The 17,825-nt window shown below is 42.6% G+C and overlaps 3 protein-coding genes across 3 annotated transcripts in view; all 3 read left to right on the forward strand.

Annotated features, from left to right (window-relative positions):
* LOC126392479 (uncharacterized) overlaps positions 1 to 6,379 on the forward strand; it is a 13,541-nt gene extending 7,162 nt beyond the window's left edge. The window contains exons 6-9 of the mRNA XM_050047891.1: positions 623 to 737; positions 2,726 to 2,872; positions 4,365 to 4,476; positions 4,761 to 6,379. Coding sequence (XP_049903848.1) covers positions 623 to 737; positions 2,726 to 2,872; positions 4,365 to 4,476; positions 4,761 to 6,379 — 1,993 coding nt within the window. The remainder of the gene's footprint in view (positions 1 to 622; positions 738 to 2,725; positions 2,873 to 4,364; positions 4,477 to 4,760) is intronic.
* On the forward strand, positions 6,315 to 11,178 carry LOC126391892 (E3 ubiquitin-protein ligase TRIM33-like). Its single transcript, XM_050046892.1, has 6 exons — positions 6,315 to 6,543; positions 7,306 to 7,478; positions 7,612 to 7,723; positions 8,787 to 8,843; positions 10,114 to 10,221; positions 10,316 to 11,178. Exons 1-6 carry the CDS (start codon positions 6,526 to 6,528, stop codon positions 10,616 to 10,618), a joined length of 771 nt encoding a protein of 256 aa, XP_049902849.1. The 5' UTR covers positions 6,315 to 6,525; the 3' UTR covers positions 10,619 to 11,178.
* Positions 11,179 to 13,231: 2,053 nt separating this feature from the next.
* Positions 13,232 to 17,479, forward strand: zgc:171704 (Ras-related and estrogen-regulated growth inhibitor-like protein). Its single transcript, XM_050046671.1, has 4 exons — positions 13,232 to 13,423; positions 14,549 to 14,602; positions 14,702 to 14,778; positions 15,332 to 17,479. Exons 1-4 carry the CDS (start codon positions 13,321 to 13,323, stop codon positions 15,740 to 15,742), a joined length of 645 nt encoding a protein of 214 aa, XP_049902628.1. The 5' UTR covers positions 13,232 to 13,320; the 3' UTR covers positions 15,743 to 17,479.
* Positions 17,480 to 17,825: the final 346 nt, after the last annotated feature.

Genomic DNA, 17,825 nt, shown 5'->3' on the forward strand with positions numbered 1-17,825 from the left:
GCCCGTTCACTTACGCTTTAACAGGTCTGACGCTACTATGCGCCCCGGCTGTATCTAGGCTAACGGCTAACATGCTAACTATTATTTTTATGTCACTAGTCACTTGAAACAAATTTAGGATGATAGGAGACAGGTTGAAATAAACCGAAATTTCCCTTTAATTGTGGACCGTGTTTACTTTCAGTCATGAAGAATTTGCACCTTTTTTGGATTCTCTGTTCACCTTGATTAAGCCTGGATGAGGCGTGAGAGAAAACCAAGGTTTTCTCCATGAATTCAAGGTACCAAGCGCTGAGTAACTGATATACAAATGGTCTCTTTAATGATTTCTGTTTGAGCTGCTTTTGTTTTTCAAGCTGAACACGTCTTTTTTTATAACATCCATCTTTGTTTTCAGGTTCAGGTTCTCTTGTTAAATCTGTTTACTTTTCTAAAGATCGTCATCTTTAAACCTCTAACTAACGTATTTAGTTGAGTGAATGTTGTCTGTGGTGGATTAATGATCTCTCTGCAGCACATTTAAAGCCTCTGCCAGTTAATGTTGATGTGAAGTGAAACCAACGGTTAGTATCAAGTATCGATCTCTAAATAAAACCTGTGTGTGTGTGTTGATGTGTTTCAGGCTGAAGGACATCGCTGACAGTAATTTTCTTCTGATGACTGAGCTGCAGCGTTCGTACAACCTTATAACTCAACATCTGAAGAGGAGGATGGAAGACATTTTGTCAGAAGTCAAGGTAACATAGATCATTTTTTTATAAGAATATTTTGGAAAAACAGATTCAGCATGTGTCAGCAGTGGAATCCAACAAATCTAGACTTCTAGAAGCTGCTGGGGCTGATTGGTCCATGAATGCTGGAATTGACAAGCCACTTCCTGTTTGGTTGCGAAACATGGAAAAATCAACACCTTGCCAAGGTGACATGGTCTGATGAAAACTCAAGCTTTGAGTTCATTTTTTATGTCAAAAATTGAAAGCAATCCGATTAGTTTGTGACGGTATGACCCCTGGAAGTGGCCAAAAATGCACAAAAATTACACATTCAATCCAAAATGTCTGACTTCCTGTTGGGTTTTGAGTATGGCTCCAAGAGACTTTTTTGTACATCTCGAGATTTTACTTGTGCCTGCCAAGTGTTGTACATGTAGGTGAAACCAGCTTCGCGGGCTGCTTCGTCGAAATTTAATAGAGCGCGCTACTGAGCCATTTTTTTCACACCCAATCATGACACCTATATCAGCAGTAAACTCACACCAGTTCTGATTTGTGTGCAAAGTTTCACGAGTTATCAAGCACCTTAAAAGGATAGTGCACCCAAAAATGAAAATGCAGCCATTATCTACTCACCCATATGCCGAGGGAGGCTCAGGTGAAGTTTTAGAGAGGAGGTAGCAACAAGACTTCACTCACTTTTCTCCAAGCCCAATCCTTTTGTGTTCTGTCTGACGTTGTAGTACTGACGCTGAGTGGTAGAGCTCTGGGTGCCCACAGACATCCACAATAAGTTTGTCCTCCATTTCTAATGCTCTGTAACATCAGGAGAATCTCACCCACATCTCAGCAGTGAGGAGCTGTCATGACGCAGCATCGCAAATCTCTTGTGTAGAGAACAGCCTCTCTGGACTTCCCTTGAACCAGTATTATCAATGAACAAGACAACAAGAGACCACCGGAGGGTCAAATGTTTAGGACTCACCCCTGTATTACCCCCGCCTGGACAAAAACTTCTTTCAGCCATCCTTAGGCCAACAGGAGGTAAAAAGTCACTTGCCATCTTAAAGTATCCAGCCTTGAGGCAAAACGCGGTGATGAACGACCCACTAGTTGTCGTGAGACAATGCTTCTTTTCTCGGCCTCATCCTGACCATTCGCATTGCCCCGGGGAAATCACGCCCTCCACTCCCTTACCAAATGTTTCTGCGTGACAGAATTGAAATGTCTGTTGGAAGTGAGATTATACATTTTATCCATATTATGTGTTTGGAGTTAAAATATAGTCGGGTTGTTAATCAACTTGTTTCCATGAATATGTGCTTCCTCATTTTGTTTTTCATTATATGTTGCAACTATAGGTTAGTCTATAGTGTGTGTATTTGAATTAGGCTATCCTGTACTTTGGTGATACACGTGGTATCTATAATCTAGGATTCCTTAGATAAATATTTTGCGCATCCCTGCGTTCCCAATTTAACATACTCTCTCACTATCACCAAATTAAATAACTCAAACAAGTGTTACTTCTTATTTTAATCCATTTATACATACTGTTGATTTTGTGTTATTTTATATTATCCTCATTCATTTATTCAGTTGTTACCCAGTGTTCAGTGTCATCACATCGTGAGTTTAATCCCTCGTTTCTCTTGTGTCTGCTCTCAGTCTCAGTGTCACAACTCTGAACAGAGTGGATAAGATTCATGATCGACCAGTTTCTTTCTTATTTTTTCTTGATTTCTCGATATATTCTACACACACTTCCCACATCAACGAGACAAAGAGACACAAAGAAAAACAGCACAAAATAAACAACAACACATTCACCCACAAAAACAAACAAGCTGGACCTCAGTATCTTAAGATGTAAATGTCCTCACAGTCAATCTGTCCTGAAACACACCAACACAAACAAAAAACAGCTTTAAGTTCAGAGGCCACATTTCTAATGTCCCCAGTGATCGATTGGTTACTAGTTCTATGTGCTTAATGTTTGTGTTTCTGAGCAGAAGGTGTCTGAGTCCGAGCGCGAGCTGATTGTCAGGAGGATGAGAAAGATGAAGCGGCTGCAGCAGGATCAACAGTCAGTGACTGAAATTGCAGAAAAGGCCAGAAACACCAACGACCTGTCGGCCCTGCAGACCTTCACAGATCAGGTACGTCTTTCAATGGTTTAATGTCTGGAACTCTTTCATCTACAGAGTTTGCTCCTGGATAACATCCCACATGTTAATCCTTCAACTGAAGGTGATCACAAGCACACATGGAAAAACCCATGATGCACTGCAGGAAGAGTGTATCTCTCAGTGTATCTGTAAGTAATGTCATTCAGATTAAATCTCTTAAAATAAAGTCAAGCAGCAAGTAACAAACACACTTGTTATTGTATTTCTAATGGCCTCGTCACACCCTCCTCGTTTGATCAGGACCAAAATTTCAGGTGTAAAAACTCCTCAGACCCAAAGAGGCGGTCTCAGTCCGGATCAAACTGAACTATGGTTCAGTTTGTGTCTAACGTGGAAATATTTTTGGATGGTTTGGACTTATGGGTTACTGACACTTAGGGGGGCCGAACACATGCTGCGTTTTATAAGGACCTCAAATTCACTGTTTCCAATATAAACACGCGACAGGCGCGCTCAAACGCCAGAACAATGCTGTTGTTGCGCGCACGTGTTCCAGAGCACTTATTTTTCAGGGCGCAGAGAAACATAATTCTATCTTAGGAACGCAGCTGCACACACTGAATGGAATGTGATGAGGAATAACCAATCACAGCCGACAGATATCTTTCCGTTCTTCGGAAATATGAGTGTATGATAAATAATGAAATGTTGATCAGTTTAATGCAGAGCTGTCAGAGCAAACAACGTCTGGAAGAAGACCAGCTCTGCACTCGTGATTTCAGGTAAATAGGCTGTGATACGGTGCTTAATAAAGTTGCTTAGCAACCTCAAACGCAGCCTGCCGCTGCGCTCTTGAAAGCTGACACAGAGCAGGCATAAGAGTAGCACCCAGCATCTGACCTCGGGTTTTCCAGGCGGTTAAAGACGCAGCATGTGTATGGCGTCTAAATCATTTTCTGGAAGGATACGAGAGGATGGCAGAGCCCAAATACAGACCAATCAATGTCAACTATCGGAAAACGCAGCTTATGTAGGTGATTGTTTTTTCCTGCTTAGAGAATTATAAGAGGGCTGCCTTTGTCAAATCTTGTCCTGCCTCTAGCTCTCGACAAAACTGACGGGTGTCACAATGGAAAACACCCTTTTCTATAATAATAATAATAATAATAATAATACATTTTATTTGGAGGCGCCTTTCAAGTCACCCAAGGTCACCTTACAGAGCGTAGAAGATAAAAGACATCATTAAAACAATTCATCAACATAAAAACAAGCACTGTACTTGGTGGGTTTCTGTCATTTGTAACAGGATGGTGGTGCTGTATTGAAATCAGCGCAGTGCACTGGGAAAGGCTGGGAAAGACACACTTTGAAGCAGGTAGCCCGGCTGTAATAGAGACGCAAATCCCTGCTGCGCCAATCAAACCAAACTAAACCAAACCAAACTAAACCAGGTTGTGAGTGTTTGAAAAGTGTAAGCGATACAGAGCCAGTCTGACCTCGTGGTGTTTCCTGTCTGCAGATTCAGTCTTACCTGAAGAATCCTCCTGATCAGGACTCGTCTCCTCCTGAGACAATGTCTCTTCTGTCAGTCATCACCGACTCTGTGTCTTTGGAGGCCATTTTGAACTTTGGTGAGTTAGGATATCAGTGGTGGTTTGTCCCCGTGTTTATATAATTTAATTTTGTCTTCAGTTTAGTTTCGACCTCTTCAGTTAAAAAAAAAGTTTGTTTAGTGTTTAGTGATTGAATATTTAAAGAAATGTTTGATTTAACAGGTTTTGTTAAAAATTTTAATGTTGTGTTCCAGTTTTCTAACACTGATGACATCACATGTTTGTCATGTTTCTGATTGGCTCTAATGTCGATGACAGTTTATTGGCTGTTCCTGCTGCTGACGTGATGTTTCTGTTTCCAGGTAAACTTGACATAAAATGGGTCCCCTTCGCCGTCACTCAGACATCCAATCTAAACACTCCAGCAGCCGCCTCGTCCTCGTCCTCGTCCTCGTCCTCCTCCTCCTCCTCCTCCTCGTCCTCCTCCTCCTCCTCCTCCTCCACCCTCCCCCAAAGCAGGACTGCTCAAGAATCATCTGTCTCATCTGTCCCATTTAACTGTCCCTCTGCTTCGTCAAAGTCCTCATCCAATCAGTTGAGTCCTCCTCCCTCCTCCAGCCTGAGCATCATCCAGTCCAGTGCTCCTGTGACTAAGATCACTGCACCCACCTTTACTCCACCTGTCCAGCATCCTTCCTCATTGTCTCACCTGAAGAAGAGCCAAACAAAAATGTCAGTGCCTGTTTCTACTTTAGGGAACCAGGAGCCTGTGGGCTACCTTGTCCCCCACTCAGCAGGTCCGTCTCCAGGCACCAAACTCCAACTTTTGAACGAACCGACCGCCCCCAGTCAGAACCAGTCCGCCGCCATCATGCTGAACTACACTCAGGCTCTGTACCAGGTGTCCTGCTTCACCCTCCCGTCTGTTGTGCCTCAGTTTTACACGATGCGCAGTCTGACCTCAGCCACAAACACCCAGGATAAACAGCAGAAGGGACCGTTCAGCTCCGTCTCAGTCAATCATCAGGTACTTCCTTCAGCCACCACGGGAAACAAGAGCTCTTCCCAACCAGGTGTCACGGTGCTTCCAAGCCACGACCCAAAATCAATGCATCAACCTCTGACAGATATAAACTGTCCTACAACCAGCAGCCCTGCGTCCTCCAGCCAGCCTCTCACCCCTGCTACTGACTGTTTCACCAAGGACAAACGACCTGTGCCAGAGCCTCCAGGATGTTTACACCCCTTTACCCCCCTTGAAACCAGCCCTCATTCTTCTTCTCTGAAACACCAGCAGCAGAGTCCTGTAGTGAGGGCGGTGGCAGACTCCGCCTGTGACCGCAGCGTACAGCAGGTCGCAGTGAGGCGGCAGGAACCTGCAGAGAACGAACCAACGTCCACAGTGTCTGGGGATCCTGCGCCTGCAAGGGAACCATCTGCACCTGTAGTGTCGGATATAGAATCTGCTCCTGAAGTAACAGACAGAAAGGCTGAACCTGAACCTCAAGTACTGGAGACCAGCGCTGAACTTGTACCTGAAGTATCAGACGGAGAAGCTGAGCTTGAACCTGGACCTGAAGTATCGGAGAGCGAATCTGAGCTTGACCCCGAACCTGAAGTATCAGACGGAGAAGCTGATTCTAAACCTGAACCTGAACCTGAACCTGAAGTACTAGAGACCAAAGCTGAACCTGAACCTGAAGTATCAGACGGAGAAGCTGATTCTGAACCTGAACCTGAACCTGAAGTACTAGAGACCAAAGCTGAACCTGAACCTGAAGTATCAGACGGAGAAGCTGATTCTGAACCTGAACCTGAACCTGAAATACTAGAGACCAAAGCTGAACCTGAACCTGAAGTATCAGACGGAGAAGCTGAGCTTGAACCTGGACCTGAAGTATCAGACGGAGAAGCTGAGAAGCTGAGCTTGAACCTGGACCTGAAGTATCAGACGGAGAAGCTGAAGAAGGGAGCTCAGTGATTGGATACCTGAACTGCAGTCTGAGCCAATGGCAGCCCAGAGTGTCTCTGTACAGGCTGCCTGTATCTTTGCCCCGCCCCGGACACCCCCTCCCTGGTTTTCGTCTGGTCCTCGGAGATGCTGAAGACGAGATTTTCCTGGAAGAGATGAGCGATGACAGTCAGGTAGGAGGTCACCTCTGAATCATAATCGCTATTTTACAAATCAGGGAATCAACGTGTTCTCGTGACTTTTAACTGACTCAGACTAACATGCTGTGATCAGGTTTAAACAATCCTGTTAATTCTCATCAAGACAACCTGGTTCTTTGAGGGCAGTTTGAGGTTTGATTGTCTTGAATAATAGCGTGCTCTTATTTTGAAATAAAGGTAAGAAGGGCAGAAAAATGAAACCATGAATCAGTATCAAGTGATTGGCTGAGCACTGATCATGTGATTGCAGTGATGAGGTGTGAAGCTGAAGGAATACCTCACCTGCAGTGACCATTTGTTTTTCACTGCCGTTACTCACTGCGTATTATTTTAAATTTGTAAAGAAAACTTTGTTTTTCCTGCACTCCTCCTCGGTGGAAGAAGAATTCAAAAAAGCTGAACATTCTTCATGTTCTGAAGTAAACAGGAAACACATTTAAAAACAGCAAAACATCCGTTGACAAACTTTGACACGACTCGTGCAGTATATCCAAGTCTCCATTCTGTCACTGATCATGTGAGCGAGCATTTGGGAGGCGGGGTTAAAGGAAATGCGAGTGCGCTTTCTCTGTGTGTCACATGATGCAGAAGATCTGGGTCATTTTACACCTGAAGTCTGACGTTTTTTGCTTCATGTGCTGCTGAGCAACTCTCCCAGGACTGAACGGGGCCCCGCCTCCAACGCTGTATCCAGTTCTCTTTATACCTTCATGGTTCCTCTCTGCTGTGTTACAGTCTGACGATGATGACATCATTGAGATACTGCCATCATCACCAGAGTCACCTGTGATGCTGATGATGGTCACCTGCTCCGCCTGTCGATCAACCAACGGTTCAATAGTCTGCACAGCCTGCGGTCGAGGATATCACCGAGACTGTCACATTCCTCCGGTCGGACCTCACATACGGTAACCATCAGTCAGAGCCTACTTGAGCCTGAAAACAGCGAAGCAGAAGTGTCTCCTGTGTCGATGTCTGTCAACAGTCACTGTCTTTTTAAACCTTCTTGGTGTAAATGTGTCCCTCGTCTTTGTCTTCCAGGTCAGAGTGGATCTGCTCTCTGTGTCAGGACCTGTCTGACCCCTCGGACCCCTTCAGCTGTGACAGACCTCCGAGACTTCAGAGTTACGGTCTCAGTCTGCTGGACCAGAGGGTCAGAGTCCACATGTCGATCTCTCACAGTGTTTCCTGTTGTGTGAGCTGTAACAGTAGTTGTGTTGATAAAAGCAGAAACAGGGACGAATTCACAAAGAATGGATTGAGGCTGCTGACAACACCATGAATTTAGCATCACTTATAACCGTTATCTGCCCCGTCTTAAGGTGCGAGTCACAAAGGATACGGCACTGACGATGTTACAGTGCAGAGTTTTGCAGATGAGTGCAGTTTGACCCTTTTTTGGGTCTGATTGCAGTTATCCATGTGACAAAGTATAAATGTTATAAATGCACCGAGAGCACAGCAGGTAGAAAAACAGCAGAGACAAAAAGGAAAAAGAAAAGCTACAGGTCCTGACTGACGAGGTGCAGAGGTATTCCCTTAAAACAGGCAGGAATTTAGATGTTAGATTGTTGTGACCGTTTTATTAACTGCTCCTGTTCTGTTAGCTCATTGTAACGGGCGGAGAGAGCAGGAGGAGAGAAGGAGGAGAGGAGGAGGAGGAGGAGGAGGAGAGGAGAGGAGGAGAGCTGCTCACGGAGACGATCCCTCAGCGCTGCGTTGAGCAGCATCAACAGATGATCATCAGAGTTCCTTTCACTCCACCATTACTAACATAACAAATTATAATTCTGTGGGGAAAAAAACGCTCAAAATCGCAACATACTTTGCAGTTTTTCAGAAGAGCTGCTGTGATTTAGTGCATTTCAGATCTTAACAAAGTCCAGGAGGGGCTGATTGATCTCTGTGATTTAGACTGTTGCATAGAAAGGGGCCAAATGTTTGTTTATTACCTCATTTAAATACATGCAAATATCACAGGAGCTCTGAGACGCTGTTTACTTGGTGGTGCAGTTTGGGTTACGGTTACGTCTCACCAACTGGAGACGAGCTGTTAACAAATGTTATATTATTATTCACACATCAGGAGCAGAGGGAAACACGACTGAGTTGTGTTTTATATTTGTGAAATTCAGTGTAAATTGAGGTCCATGTGGAGAGAAACTTCGCTGTTGTAACTTGTTCCTTTGTGCTGCTGTGTTTTGTGTGTTTCACAGAGGTGTGAGAATCTGCTGCTGCAGCTGATGGTCGAAGGCAGCGCTCAATTTTCTCAGGTCAGTTTGTCCACAGTGAGATCTGTAGCAGACCGTAACAGATGCACTGATCCACTGCTTTCAAACCAACAACTCGTTGTGGCTCCTGTGAATGTGGATTATATTCTTTACATGTTTTTTTATAAACATCAAACATCAGTCTTTTCTTTTCATGTCACTTTGTACATCTCACTTCACTGCGTTTGTCTGACAGCTTTACTTATTTTACAAAATTCAGATTTGTAAACAAAGAATATATGAAGAGTTTATAGAATCAGATGTTCACTTATAAATGTAGTTGAAACAAATACAGCTGAAACTGAAAGTCCAGGAAACAAGTAATCGATTGACAGAAAATTAATATTTAAAACACAAAAGTATCGCACACCAAGAATTATAACGAGGTGCTGATCACTGGCAGTAGACTTGATTATAGACCACATATGAATATAGATTATAGGCCACACCGTACAGGTGAGTGAAAAACAGTTTAGAGGCCGTCAACAAATCAAGACTTTAAAACCGAAGTGTCAGGAGCTGCAGCCAATCACATGTCAGCAAAACAAATGACAACAGCTGCTACATCATCGACCACATTTCACTTTGACGTACATGTTTTCAGTTCACCCATTTCAAAAATGTTAAAATACAGAAGTGTTTAGTGGTTGTAGCAGTATATAGAAAATTAAAACTATTAAAACTGTCATTTTTCTCTCAAACATTTCATGGTTTCAGATTCACAAACTTTTCCTTTGAATAATGTTAATAACTGTAATGCATCAGTGATGTCGAGGTTAAACAAACACGTGAAGGTGTCACTTTGGACTCTGACTCATTGTGACCAAGACTTCTCACTATTTTTAAACCAATCAATCCATAATTTTATTAAATAATCAGCAGATTAAATTAATTATCCCTTCAAAGTTAGCTCTACCTCAAAAAACTCCAACAATAAAATCTTGTTTTTCTATTAATGCATGAGGCAGAATCATCTAATGACATCAAATATAACAGTGTAACAGTCACAGAGGACAGTTTTATACTTTTTAATTATTTTCTACTGATCATACTGACGTACTTTTTACTGAAGGAACACTTTCAGTGCAGGAGTTTGAATTGTAACAGAATATTTACTGCGTGTTGTTTGTACTTTTACTGCAGTAAAGGATCTGAACACTTCCTGTGTGTGTAACAGTATATTTACCAGCAGGTGGAGCTCTAACAGAAGCTGCTGCTGCTGCTGCTGCTGATGCTGATGATGATGATGATGATGATGTGTTGTTGTCTTCAGTCTCAGGTGATGTTGGTGTCGAAGCGTCTGACAAGCGGTTCTCCTTCATATCAAACACCTGCAGAGTTCCTCTCAGACATCTGGAGTCTGTTCAAAGACACATCACAGGTACAAAAACGTATTAGTTATCAGTTATTACTAATCATCACGTCCCTGATTGGTCGTCTGAGCCGTCACTCAGCCGTCTCTCTTGTGTCTCCAGGACGACGACGTTCTGAACAAACTGCAGGACCGTCTGCAGCGGCAGTGGATGACAAGTTTAAAGCTTCTTCCTTCAGTCAGCAGCAACACTGATGGAGTCAGAGGTGCGTTCAGCTCCAACAACAACAACAACGACACACGAGAGGTTACCGAGGTGGGAAAGGGGTCAAAGGTCACAACTGAGAAGAAGGAAGTGATCAGCAGCAAGTCCAAACTGAGGGAGACGAGGAAGAGGCTGAGAGAGTTTCTGGATCTGATGGAAACGTCCCGCTCCAAGAGGACGAAGGCGGACAACTGCTCCTGAGAGTGACCGAACACAACTATGACATCACGACCTAACAATGCTGAAACCGTTTCCTGTCATGATGCTGCAGAGTTTCAATTACATACTTTTTTTTGTTTGTTTGTTTGTTTGTTTTGCTCTGTGTCAGGCCCCCACGAAAGCAGCTCCGTCTTGTAGACATTTTCTTCTCAGCAGCCGCTTGTGAAAAATCTCCTGTAGCTCAAAACTCATTTCCCCACAGACCGCCGTTTGAAAGAGACGTCTATAAAACAGTCGACACCTCGAAGTGCCGACAAGGTCAAACTGTGACTCTTAATGTTCTGAATTTTTGAGCCAGGGTGGTTCTAATTTTGTAAAAGTTTACTGGAGCTGAGAAAAGTGATTAAAATATCTGTGACATCATCACAATGTAAGGTCAATGAGCTGAGCTGGAATTGGTGGGCGGGGCCAGCGGGAGAAACACTACTGTGCCTCTTTAGTGGGTCACATACCTCTGAAGTTATTATCATATGTCTGTGGTCTGTTTTTGTATTTAACTTTATTTATACTCAATGTTTTATAATAAACAGCATTTTTTTCAATGAGTTATTGTCCATGGGTTTGTGGGGTGGGGATGGCGTGTGGCTGGTGGGGTGGGGGGGGGGGGTTTGCTGTGTACACGGGACACCCGTTGTACCCGCTGAGCAACTGGGGCCCCGTCCATGAGGATTTCTGATTGTTTATGATCCAAAAATCAAGTTGCATCATAAAACTTATCATGACCAATCAACAGTGCAGATGATAAATGAGAATGTTTTTAAGCTCTGAAGGTCTTTACGTTTTCAGGAGGTTTTAAGTGTAACGTTTAATTTACGACCTCGATACCAGAAAAATTGGGACAAGTAAAACATAAAACATGAATCAAAACAGGATTCAATAATTTGTAGATCTTTTTATTCCTCCGCGCTGAAGCCATTGTTTTAGGAAGAGACGTCTGTCCGTCCCAGTTTTCAAGAAGGCCTAGAGGGTATTTCTACAAATTTGGCACAAACGTCCACTTGGACTCAACTATGAATTGATCCGAGTTTAGTAATCAAAGGTCAAAGTCACTGTGACCTTGTCTGTCTCATTCTGATGAATTCGATATCTCAAAAACACCTTGAAGTAATTTCTCTGAATTTGACACAAACGTCCACGTGGACCGAGGCTGGTTCTACGCAGGGGCAAGAGGGGGCAATGCCCCCTTAAACAAATGTCTTGCCCCCTCAAATCAAATCCGCCGAAAAAGGCACAAAACTGAAAAGTTTTCTCATCTGTTTCCACTCCGCTCCGTGCTGTGTGCCGGCTGTGTGTGATCTACTGTCTGCAGTCAGCAGAGACAACCCCCCACCCAGTAAACACCCAATCACTGTTTAGTATGCAAATGAGCCAAGATGCATCAGTGTCAGGTTTCTCAGTCTCAGTGAGGCAGATTATGCAGCAGTGAAGAGAAGCTCTGTTAAACTCGTCGTAGCGTCTCGTGTCGTGAGATTCTTAACATATAGTTAACAACAAAGTGTGAGCATAGAGAGTGAGCCTGTCAGTGCAAACGTTCCTTCAATCACACAAGCACAGCGAGAGATGAGTGCCTGCTGCATGTCACATACTGAGGACAAATGCCCTGTGTGTGTCAGACCCCTACATAAAGCCCCGCCCAGCCTCTAGTTCTGCACGCTGTTTTTTGATAATCACAGTGATTTTTACAAAGCTTTTATTAACTTTTCACTCCTGCAGCTTTCAGCAGCTCAAAGGAGAGTGAAGAGAAATCTGTTAAATTGCTAACAAAATAAACAAAAAACAACAAAAAATGACACAAAACAAAAACAAATAAAACTTCTGCTCTAGCCTATATCTGTTGTGTTTGTTATTTCTGTTAGTTTGAGAAGTTTTTTTTATAAGACTAGCTTTGGTAAATACTGGCTATAGTGAGGTTATTGTAATTATTAGGTTCAAATTTATTTCATGTGTCTAGATGCCTAATGGCCATCCGATAATATAAATGTTAAGATGTTGGTTGTGCCTGGATGAAGGATATTTNGCATGATGCCCCCTTCACATTTATGACTGCCCCCTCATATATGCCTGCCTAGAACTGGGCTTGGTGTGAACTGGAAAATAAACTGAGAAGAATTTTGTGGTTGAAGGTCAAAGGTCAGTGTGACCTCACAAAACAGGTTTTTGGCCATAACAGATGTTTGCAGACAGTGATGATGATGACGGTGAACGAGTCGGCAGTTAACAGAAATTTAATGTTCAGTTTTAGACCAACAGGAGACGAAGACGCTTCAAAGCTGCAACAGATTTAAATGAACTCAATTTATTTCCTCTGACATAACTTAAATCTGTCAACATGTAGCTCACAGGATATATTATATGTACAGCTCATGTAGTCTGCTGAATGTACACTGGGAAATAAACAGTTAAACCTGTGAGGACAACAGTATGGGTGAAAACAACACACACACACACACACTCTGTGATCTCAGTCCAGCTTCTCATTAACACTAATGACTCAACACTGACCAATCACTAACTGCAGTCTGCTCTGAGGCCCCGCCCCCAGGGTCTATATAAAGACCTGTCAGCAGACCAGGACCTAAACCTGAACCAGGAGACCTAAACCTGAACCAGGAGACCTGAGCCCGAGCGAGGAGAGCTGCTGTGGGACCTGTCAGAACTTGTAGTCCAGACCGTGTGCAGCGAAGATGGTGGTGGAAGTGAAAGGTCGGGTGGAGGCGATGGAGGGGAACCAGCAGAGAGTGGAGGCAAACATCCTGCTGCTGGGAGCTCACAGCGTCGGAAAGTCTGGTGAGAAAACTTTACCTCCAAACACAGAAATGACCAAACTCAGTTTCTGTCCAGTTTTCAGGTTCAATTTATACCGAAAATGTTTAATTTGATATTTGTTTCTCTTTTTACTGTCTGGTTTTATTTTGAGGTTTTTTATTTGTTTCACATGATTGTTTGTTTTTAGTTTAATTGTTTTAGAATTTCTGTCAGTTGGATTTTAATGTGGAGCTGATGGGAAGACTAAAAAGTTTTGTCATTAATGTACTGACACCCGATGTTAGATATGATGTCCTGTTTGAATGTGAAATAACATTGTTGAGAAGAGGAAGAAGAACCTGCCAGACACTCTGTAACATCCCCATGTTTAAATTTATATTATTATTATTATTGTTATTATAGACAGATAAACTGAAGGACAAAATGTAAACTAGGTGCTTTTTAAAAAGTGTTCTGCTCTGGTTGTTTTATGTTTGTTCTCCATAAGAGGATCTGTGGTCTATAGTCAATAAATCTCGATCTAAAGCGATCAGTTGATTCATAAATTAATTTGAAATCAGGCAGCAGCATTTTTCATTTTGTTGTTTAAATGATTTTATCAGTTATTAATTTGTAGAAACTTTTTGAAACCCAGAAAAAAAACATTTATATCAAATATAAAATCAACTGGAGAACTGAACCTCAGAACTGATGTAACGCGTACAGAAGAGTAGGGATGGTAATTCATAAGATTTTATTGATAACAGTGCCATTATCAATTCAGCTGATTGATCCGATTCTTTATTGATTTCTGATTAATGTTGTGTGGAGAACAAAGTGTTCTCACCACAGGTTTTCAGTGTCCGTGCAACTATATAATCCACTGAGTCTGAGCACAGAGTCAGTGAGAAACAAGTTCTCTCTCTCCAGTGTCTCTGAGGCTTTGACAAAACCTGTTAAAATTAATAACATTTCTTTTAACATTTTAAGTTTCAGTTACCATGTTTGTAGGCCTACACTGAATCTTAATGTTCCCCAGTTTAAGAATGTGTAGCCTATACACATAAACATCATCATCATCATCATCATCATCATCATGCAAACCTGAGACTGATTTCTGCGTTTCCTGCCTTTATATTAATGATCTGTCTGTCCTTCTGTCTGCAGCTCTCACCGTCAGATTTCTGACCCGGAGATTTATCGGAGAGTATGGAGAAATTGGTAAGAACCCACATCAATCCTCAGAGTGACTGTATTTGTTATTGTTATTATTATGATCAATATATAATCAGCTGATCTGATGTTTCGATCTGTCTTCAGAGTCTGTGTACAGTCGAGTCGAGCGGATCGATGGTCAGGAGGTCTGCTTTAACATCTTGGACTCTCTGTACACACAGGTAACAGATGGACACACACACACACACACACACACACACATTCTTGTACTTTTATCTTTGAGGACCCTCATTAACATAATGCTCTCCCTGACCCTTCACCCTGCTCTGAACCTAACTGTTACAAGAACCCTAAAACCAAGTCTTAACCATCAATCAGGCTTTTGAAGAAGTGAGGAACAGCCAAAATGTCCTCACTCTGTTATTACATTTCATAGTCCTCACAATGTAGCATGTACAAGTAGAAACACTCACACACACAGAGGTTATACGAGCTTTAAATTCTAATTCATGGGAAATTTATTTTGAAAGTCTCTGCTAAGTGAATCTGCTGAGAGCTTAACGCGTTGTGTAAAAACTACGTTTGTATTTGTGGAGAGAAGTTTGAGATTTTCTCATTCACATTAATACAGTTTGATCACAGCAGCATCTGGTGGCCGTCAGAGGAACTGCAGCTCAAATATTCTCTTCTCACTAAAGCGCTTTTTAATCTTTCCATGAAAATAAATGTTTATTTGAATCATAATTGATGATACATTTTTTGTTTGGTCGTCAGGACGGTGAGACGAGTCCGTCCGTCAGTGACAAACAGCTGCAGTGGGCCGACGGGATCATCCTGGTCTACAGTATCTGTGACCGTCGCAGCTTCGACGTGGTCCGTCTGCAGCTGCAGCAGATCCGTCGCAGCAGGAAGCTATCGTCCGCCCCTGTCGTCATTGTGGGGAACAAACGAGACCTTAGCAATCATCGCAGTGTCTCCGGTGAGGAGGGACGGCTGCTCGCTCTGTCTCAACACTGCGCCTTCTTCGAGGTGTCAGCCGCAGAGACGTACCACGGCGTCCTGCTGGTTTTTCACCAGCTGGTCGACCTCGTCAGAGAGAACCGAGCGCTGAGGAAGAGCTTGGCTGGTGTCCGAGGGATTGTCCGGAGTGTGTCTGCCGTGTTTGCAAAGAAACGAGCCGAGTAGACGAGAATGGAAGAACCCACGGTGACATCACAGTGAACACTTCCTGTCTTCATGAGGGAAGGTCAAAGGTCAGAGAGGTGATGGACAGAGGCAGGTTGGAAGAGCGCGTTGACGTGAAGTTGGTCAAAGAAGGTCGTACAAATGTTTTGTTTCAGAGCGACGTGAGACGGCCCGAGCTGACTCGACAGAAAAACATGCATGGAGACTTTTAGCCAAGCTGGCGCCATGGCAACCGCCGAAACATCTAAACAGCTATTAGTGGACTGATTGTGATGACATGTGATTCATCATTCGTGTTCATGTAATGATCCTTACCTTTCATCCAGCGCCATCATCAGGTCATCATATTAGTGTTTAATGACCTTCACATCAGCCTCACTGTACTTTAGGTTTACTGCTACAGAGCTAATGTTAGCTAAAGCACTAACACGCTAAACATACATGTGAACAGGGTTAACATTGTAGCTGCTGAACTTTAGCATGTTAGCATTGTTACTGTTAGCATGTTAGCAAACAAATCCTCATCCTGCTCCTCAGAGGATGAACCCTTCACATTATAATGCTACTGTGGCTGTGATGAACCCTGCAGCCTCTAGAGGGCGCTAACTGGATATGAGACATGTTTCCAGTGTCACTGGAAACTTATACTGTGTTTAACTCAACATATTTGTTGATAAAAATCTGTTTAAATGTTTATTTATTGATTCTTGTTTGTTTGTTTGTTGGAGTCATGATTTTGACCTCGTCCACACAGTCACGGGTGTTTTTTGTTGACAAAGCTTTTTTTATGTGTTTTGTTTTTTTGTCCAACAAACTGCGTTTTAGGTCACTGAAAACGAGCCTTTAGTAAAACTCCGTCCAGGCTGAAGGTTTTTAGAAACTTTTTTTTTAGTGCAGCCTAAAATGGATCAAATCCAGACAGTGAAACAGGTCATTTTATGACGGTTGTGATGCTCAAAAAAAAGTCTCCACTGAGTTATTGACGTCTCTTTCGCCATGTCAGTCAATGGTAGCAGTCTTTTTGGGCTGCAAAGCATCCCTCAGTGGTGAAATTACACTGTTTTGCCGCCACAATTGGCTTCAAAGCTCCTGGTAGAAGACTTTATGTTGTTTTAGGAGAACACGTACCTGTGCAGCCGTGATGAAGTCCTCAGGATCTGAAGGCCGGAGTCAGTGTTGGTGTTTCGACTGAGCCAACAGTTAAAAATCCAGCGTCTCTGATTTAAGATACCGTCACAGGAAGATGAAATATATTGTTGTTAGCCCTGTTATGAGGTCTGGTTAAGATATTACAGAGGATTGTGTAGATTTTAGTTGGATTGTCTCAGGCCCAAACTTCTCAGGACAACATGGTGGCAGCCATCTTGAATCCCAAAAGGCACCATGGCTCTTGACAGAGCTTCAGTTGTGTTGTTGTTTAATTTGGAGGAGGGAAAAACCATGTTTACAGAAACCCCCGTGTCTGTGTGGAAATGATTTCTGGTTCACAATGTTTCAGTTTATTATCATTATTTCACTTTCTGAGCGTGGTGACGTTCACCGAACACTGCTTGTGTAAATAAATATTTATACATGTTGATGTGATGGAAACAGAACAAGCGAAGGTCAGATGTGAAACTTCAGATGTTGAAAATGACTCATGGTGCTTTTTTTTTTGTTTTTAAATAAAAGCTGAACAAAGAAACTTGAGTCTTTTTTTGATTCTGCAACAAACAAAGTGAAGCTGCAGAGCTCAAAGCTTTATTTAAACACGTCAGAGTACATGTTGATACAGACAGAGACACGTTAGTGTTTATATGGAGGGAAACATGGTGACACAAACAGCTGCTTCTTAGATAAGAAATCAGACTGAATTTATATTTGTTGAAAATGTAAGAGCTTATATTTCTGACGTGAACTAAAAGTCAGTTACAGACACTTTATGTTAATTTATTTAAATTCAGTTCAACTTCAGTGCTGAAAAACATTTCAGATATCCATTAGATTCAGGTCGGATCAAATATAATTAAGGACCATTCTGTCACCTTTCACTATTCTGTCAAAACCTTCATCACATCTCTAAACAACAACAAAAACAACTCTT

Source organism: Epinephelus moara, chromosome 6, assembly GCF_006386435.1.
Source record: "Epinephelus moara isolate mb chromosome 6, YSFRI_EMoa_1.0, whole genome shotgun sequence".
NCBI classification, from domain to species: domain Eukaryota; kingdom Metazoa; phylum Chordata; class Actinopteri; order Perciformes; family Serranidae; genus Epinephelus; species Epinephelus moara.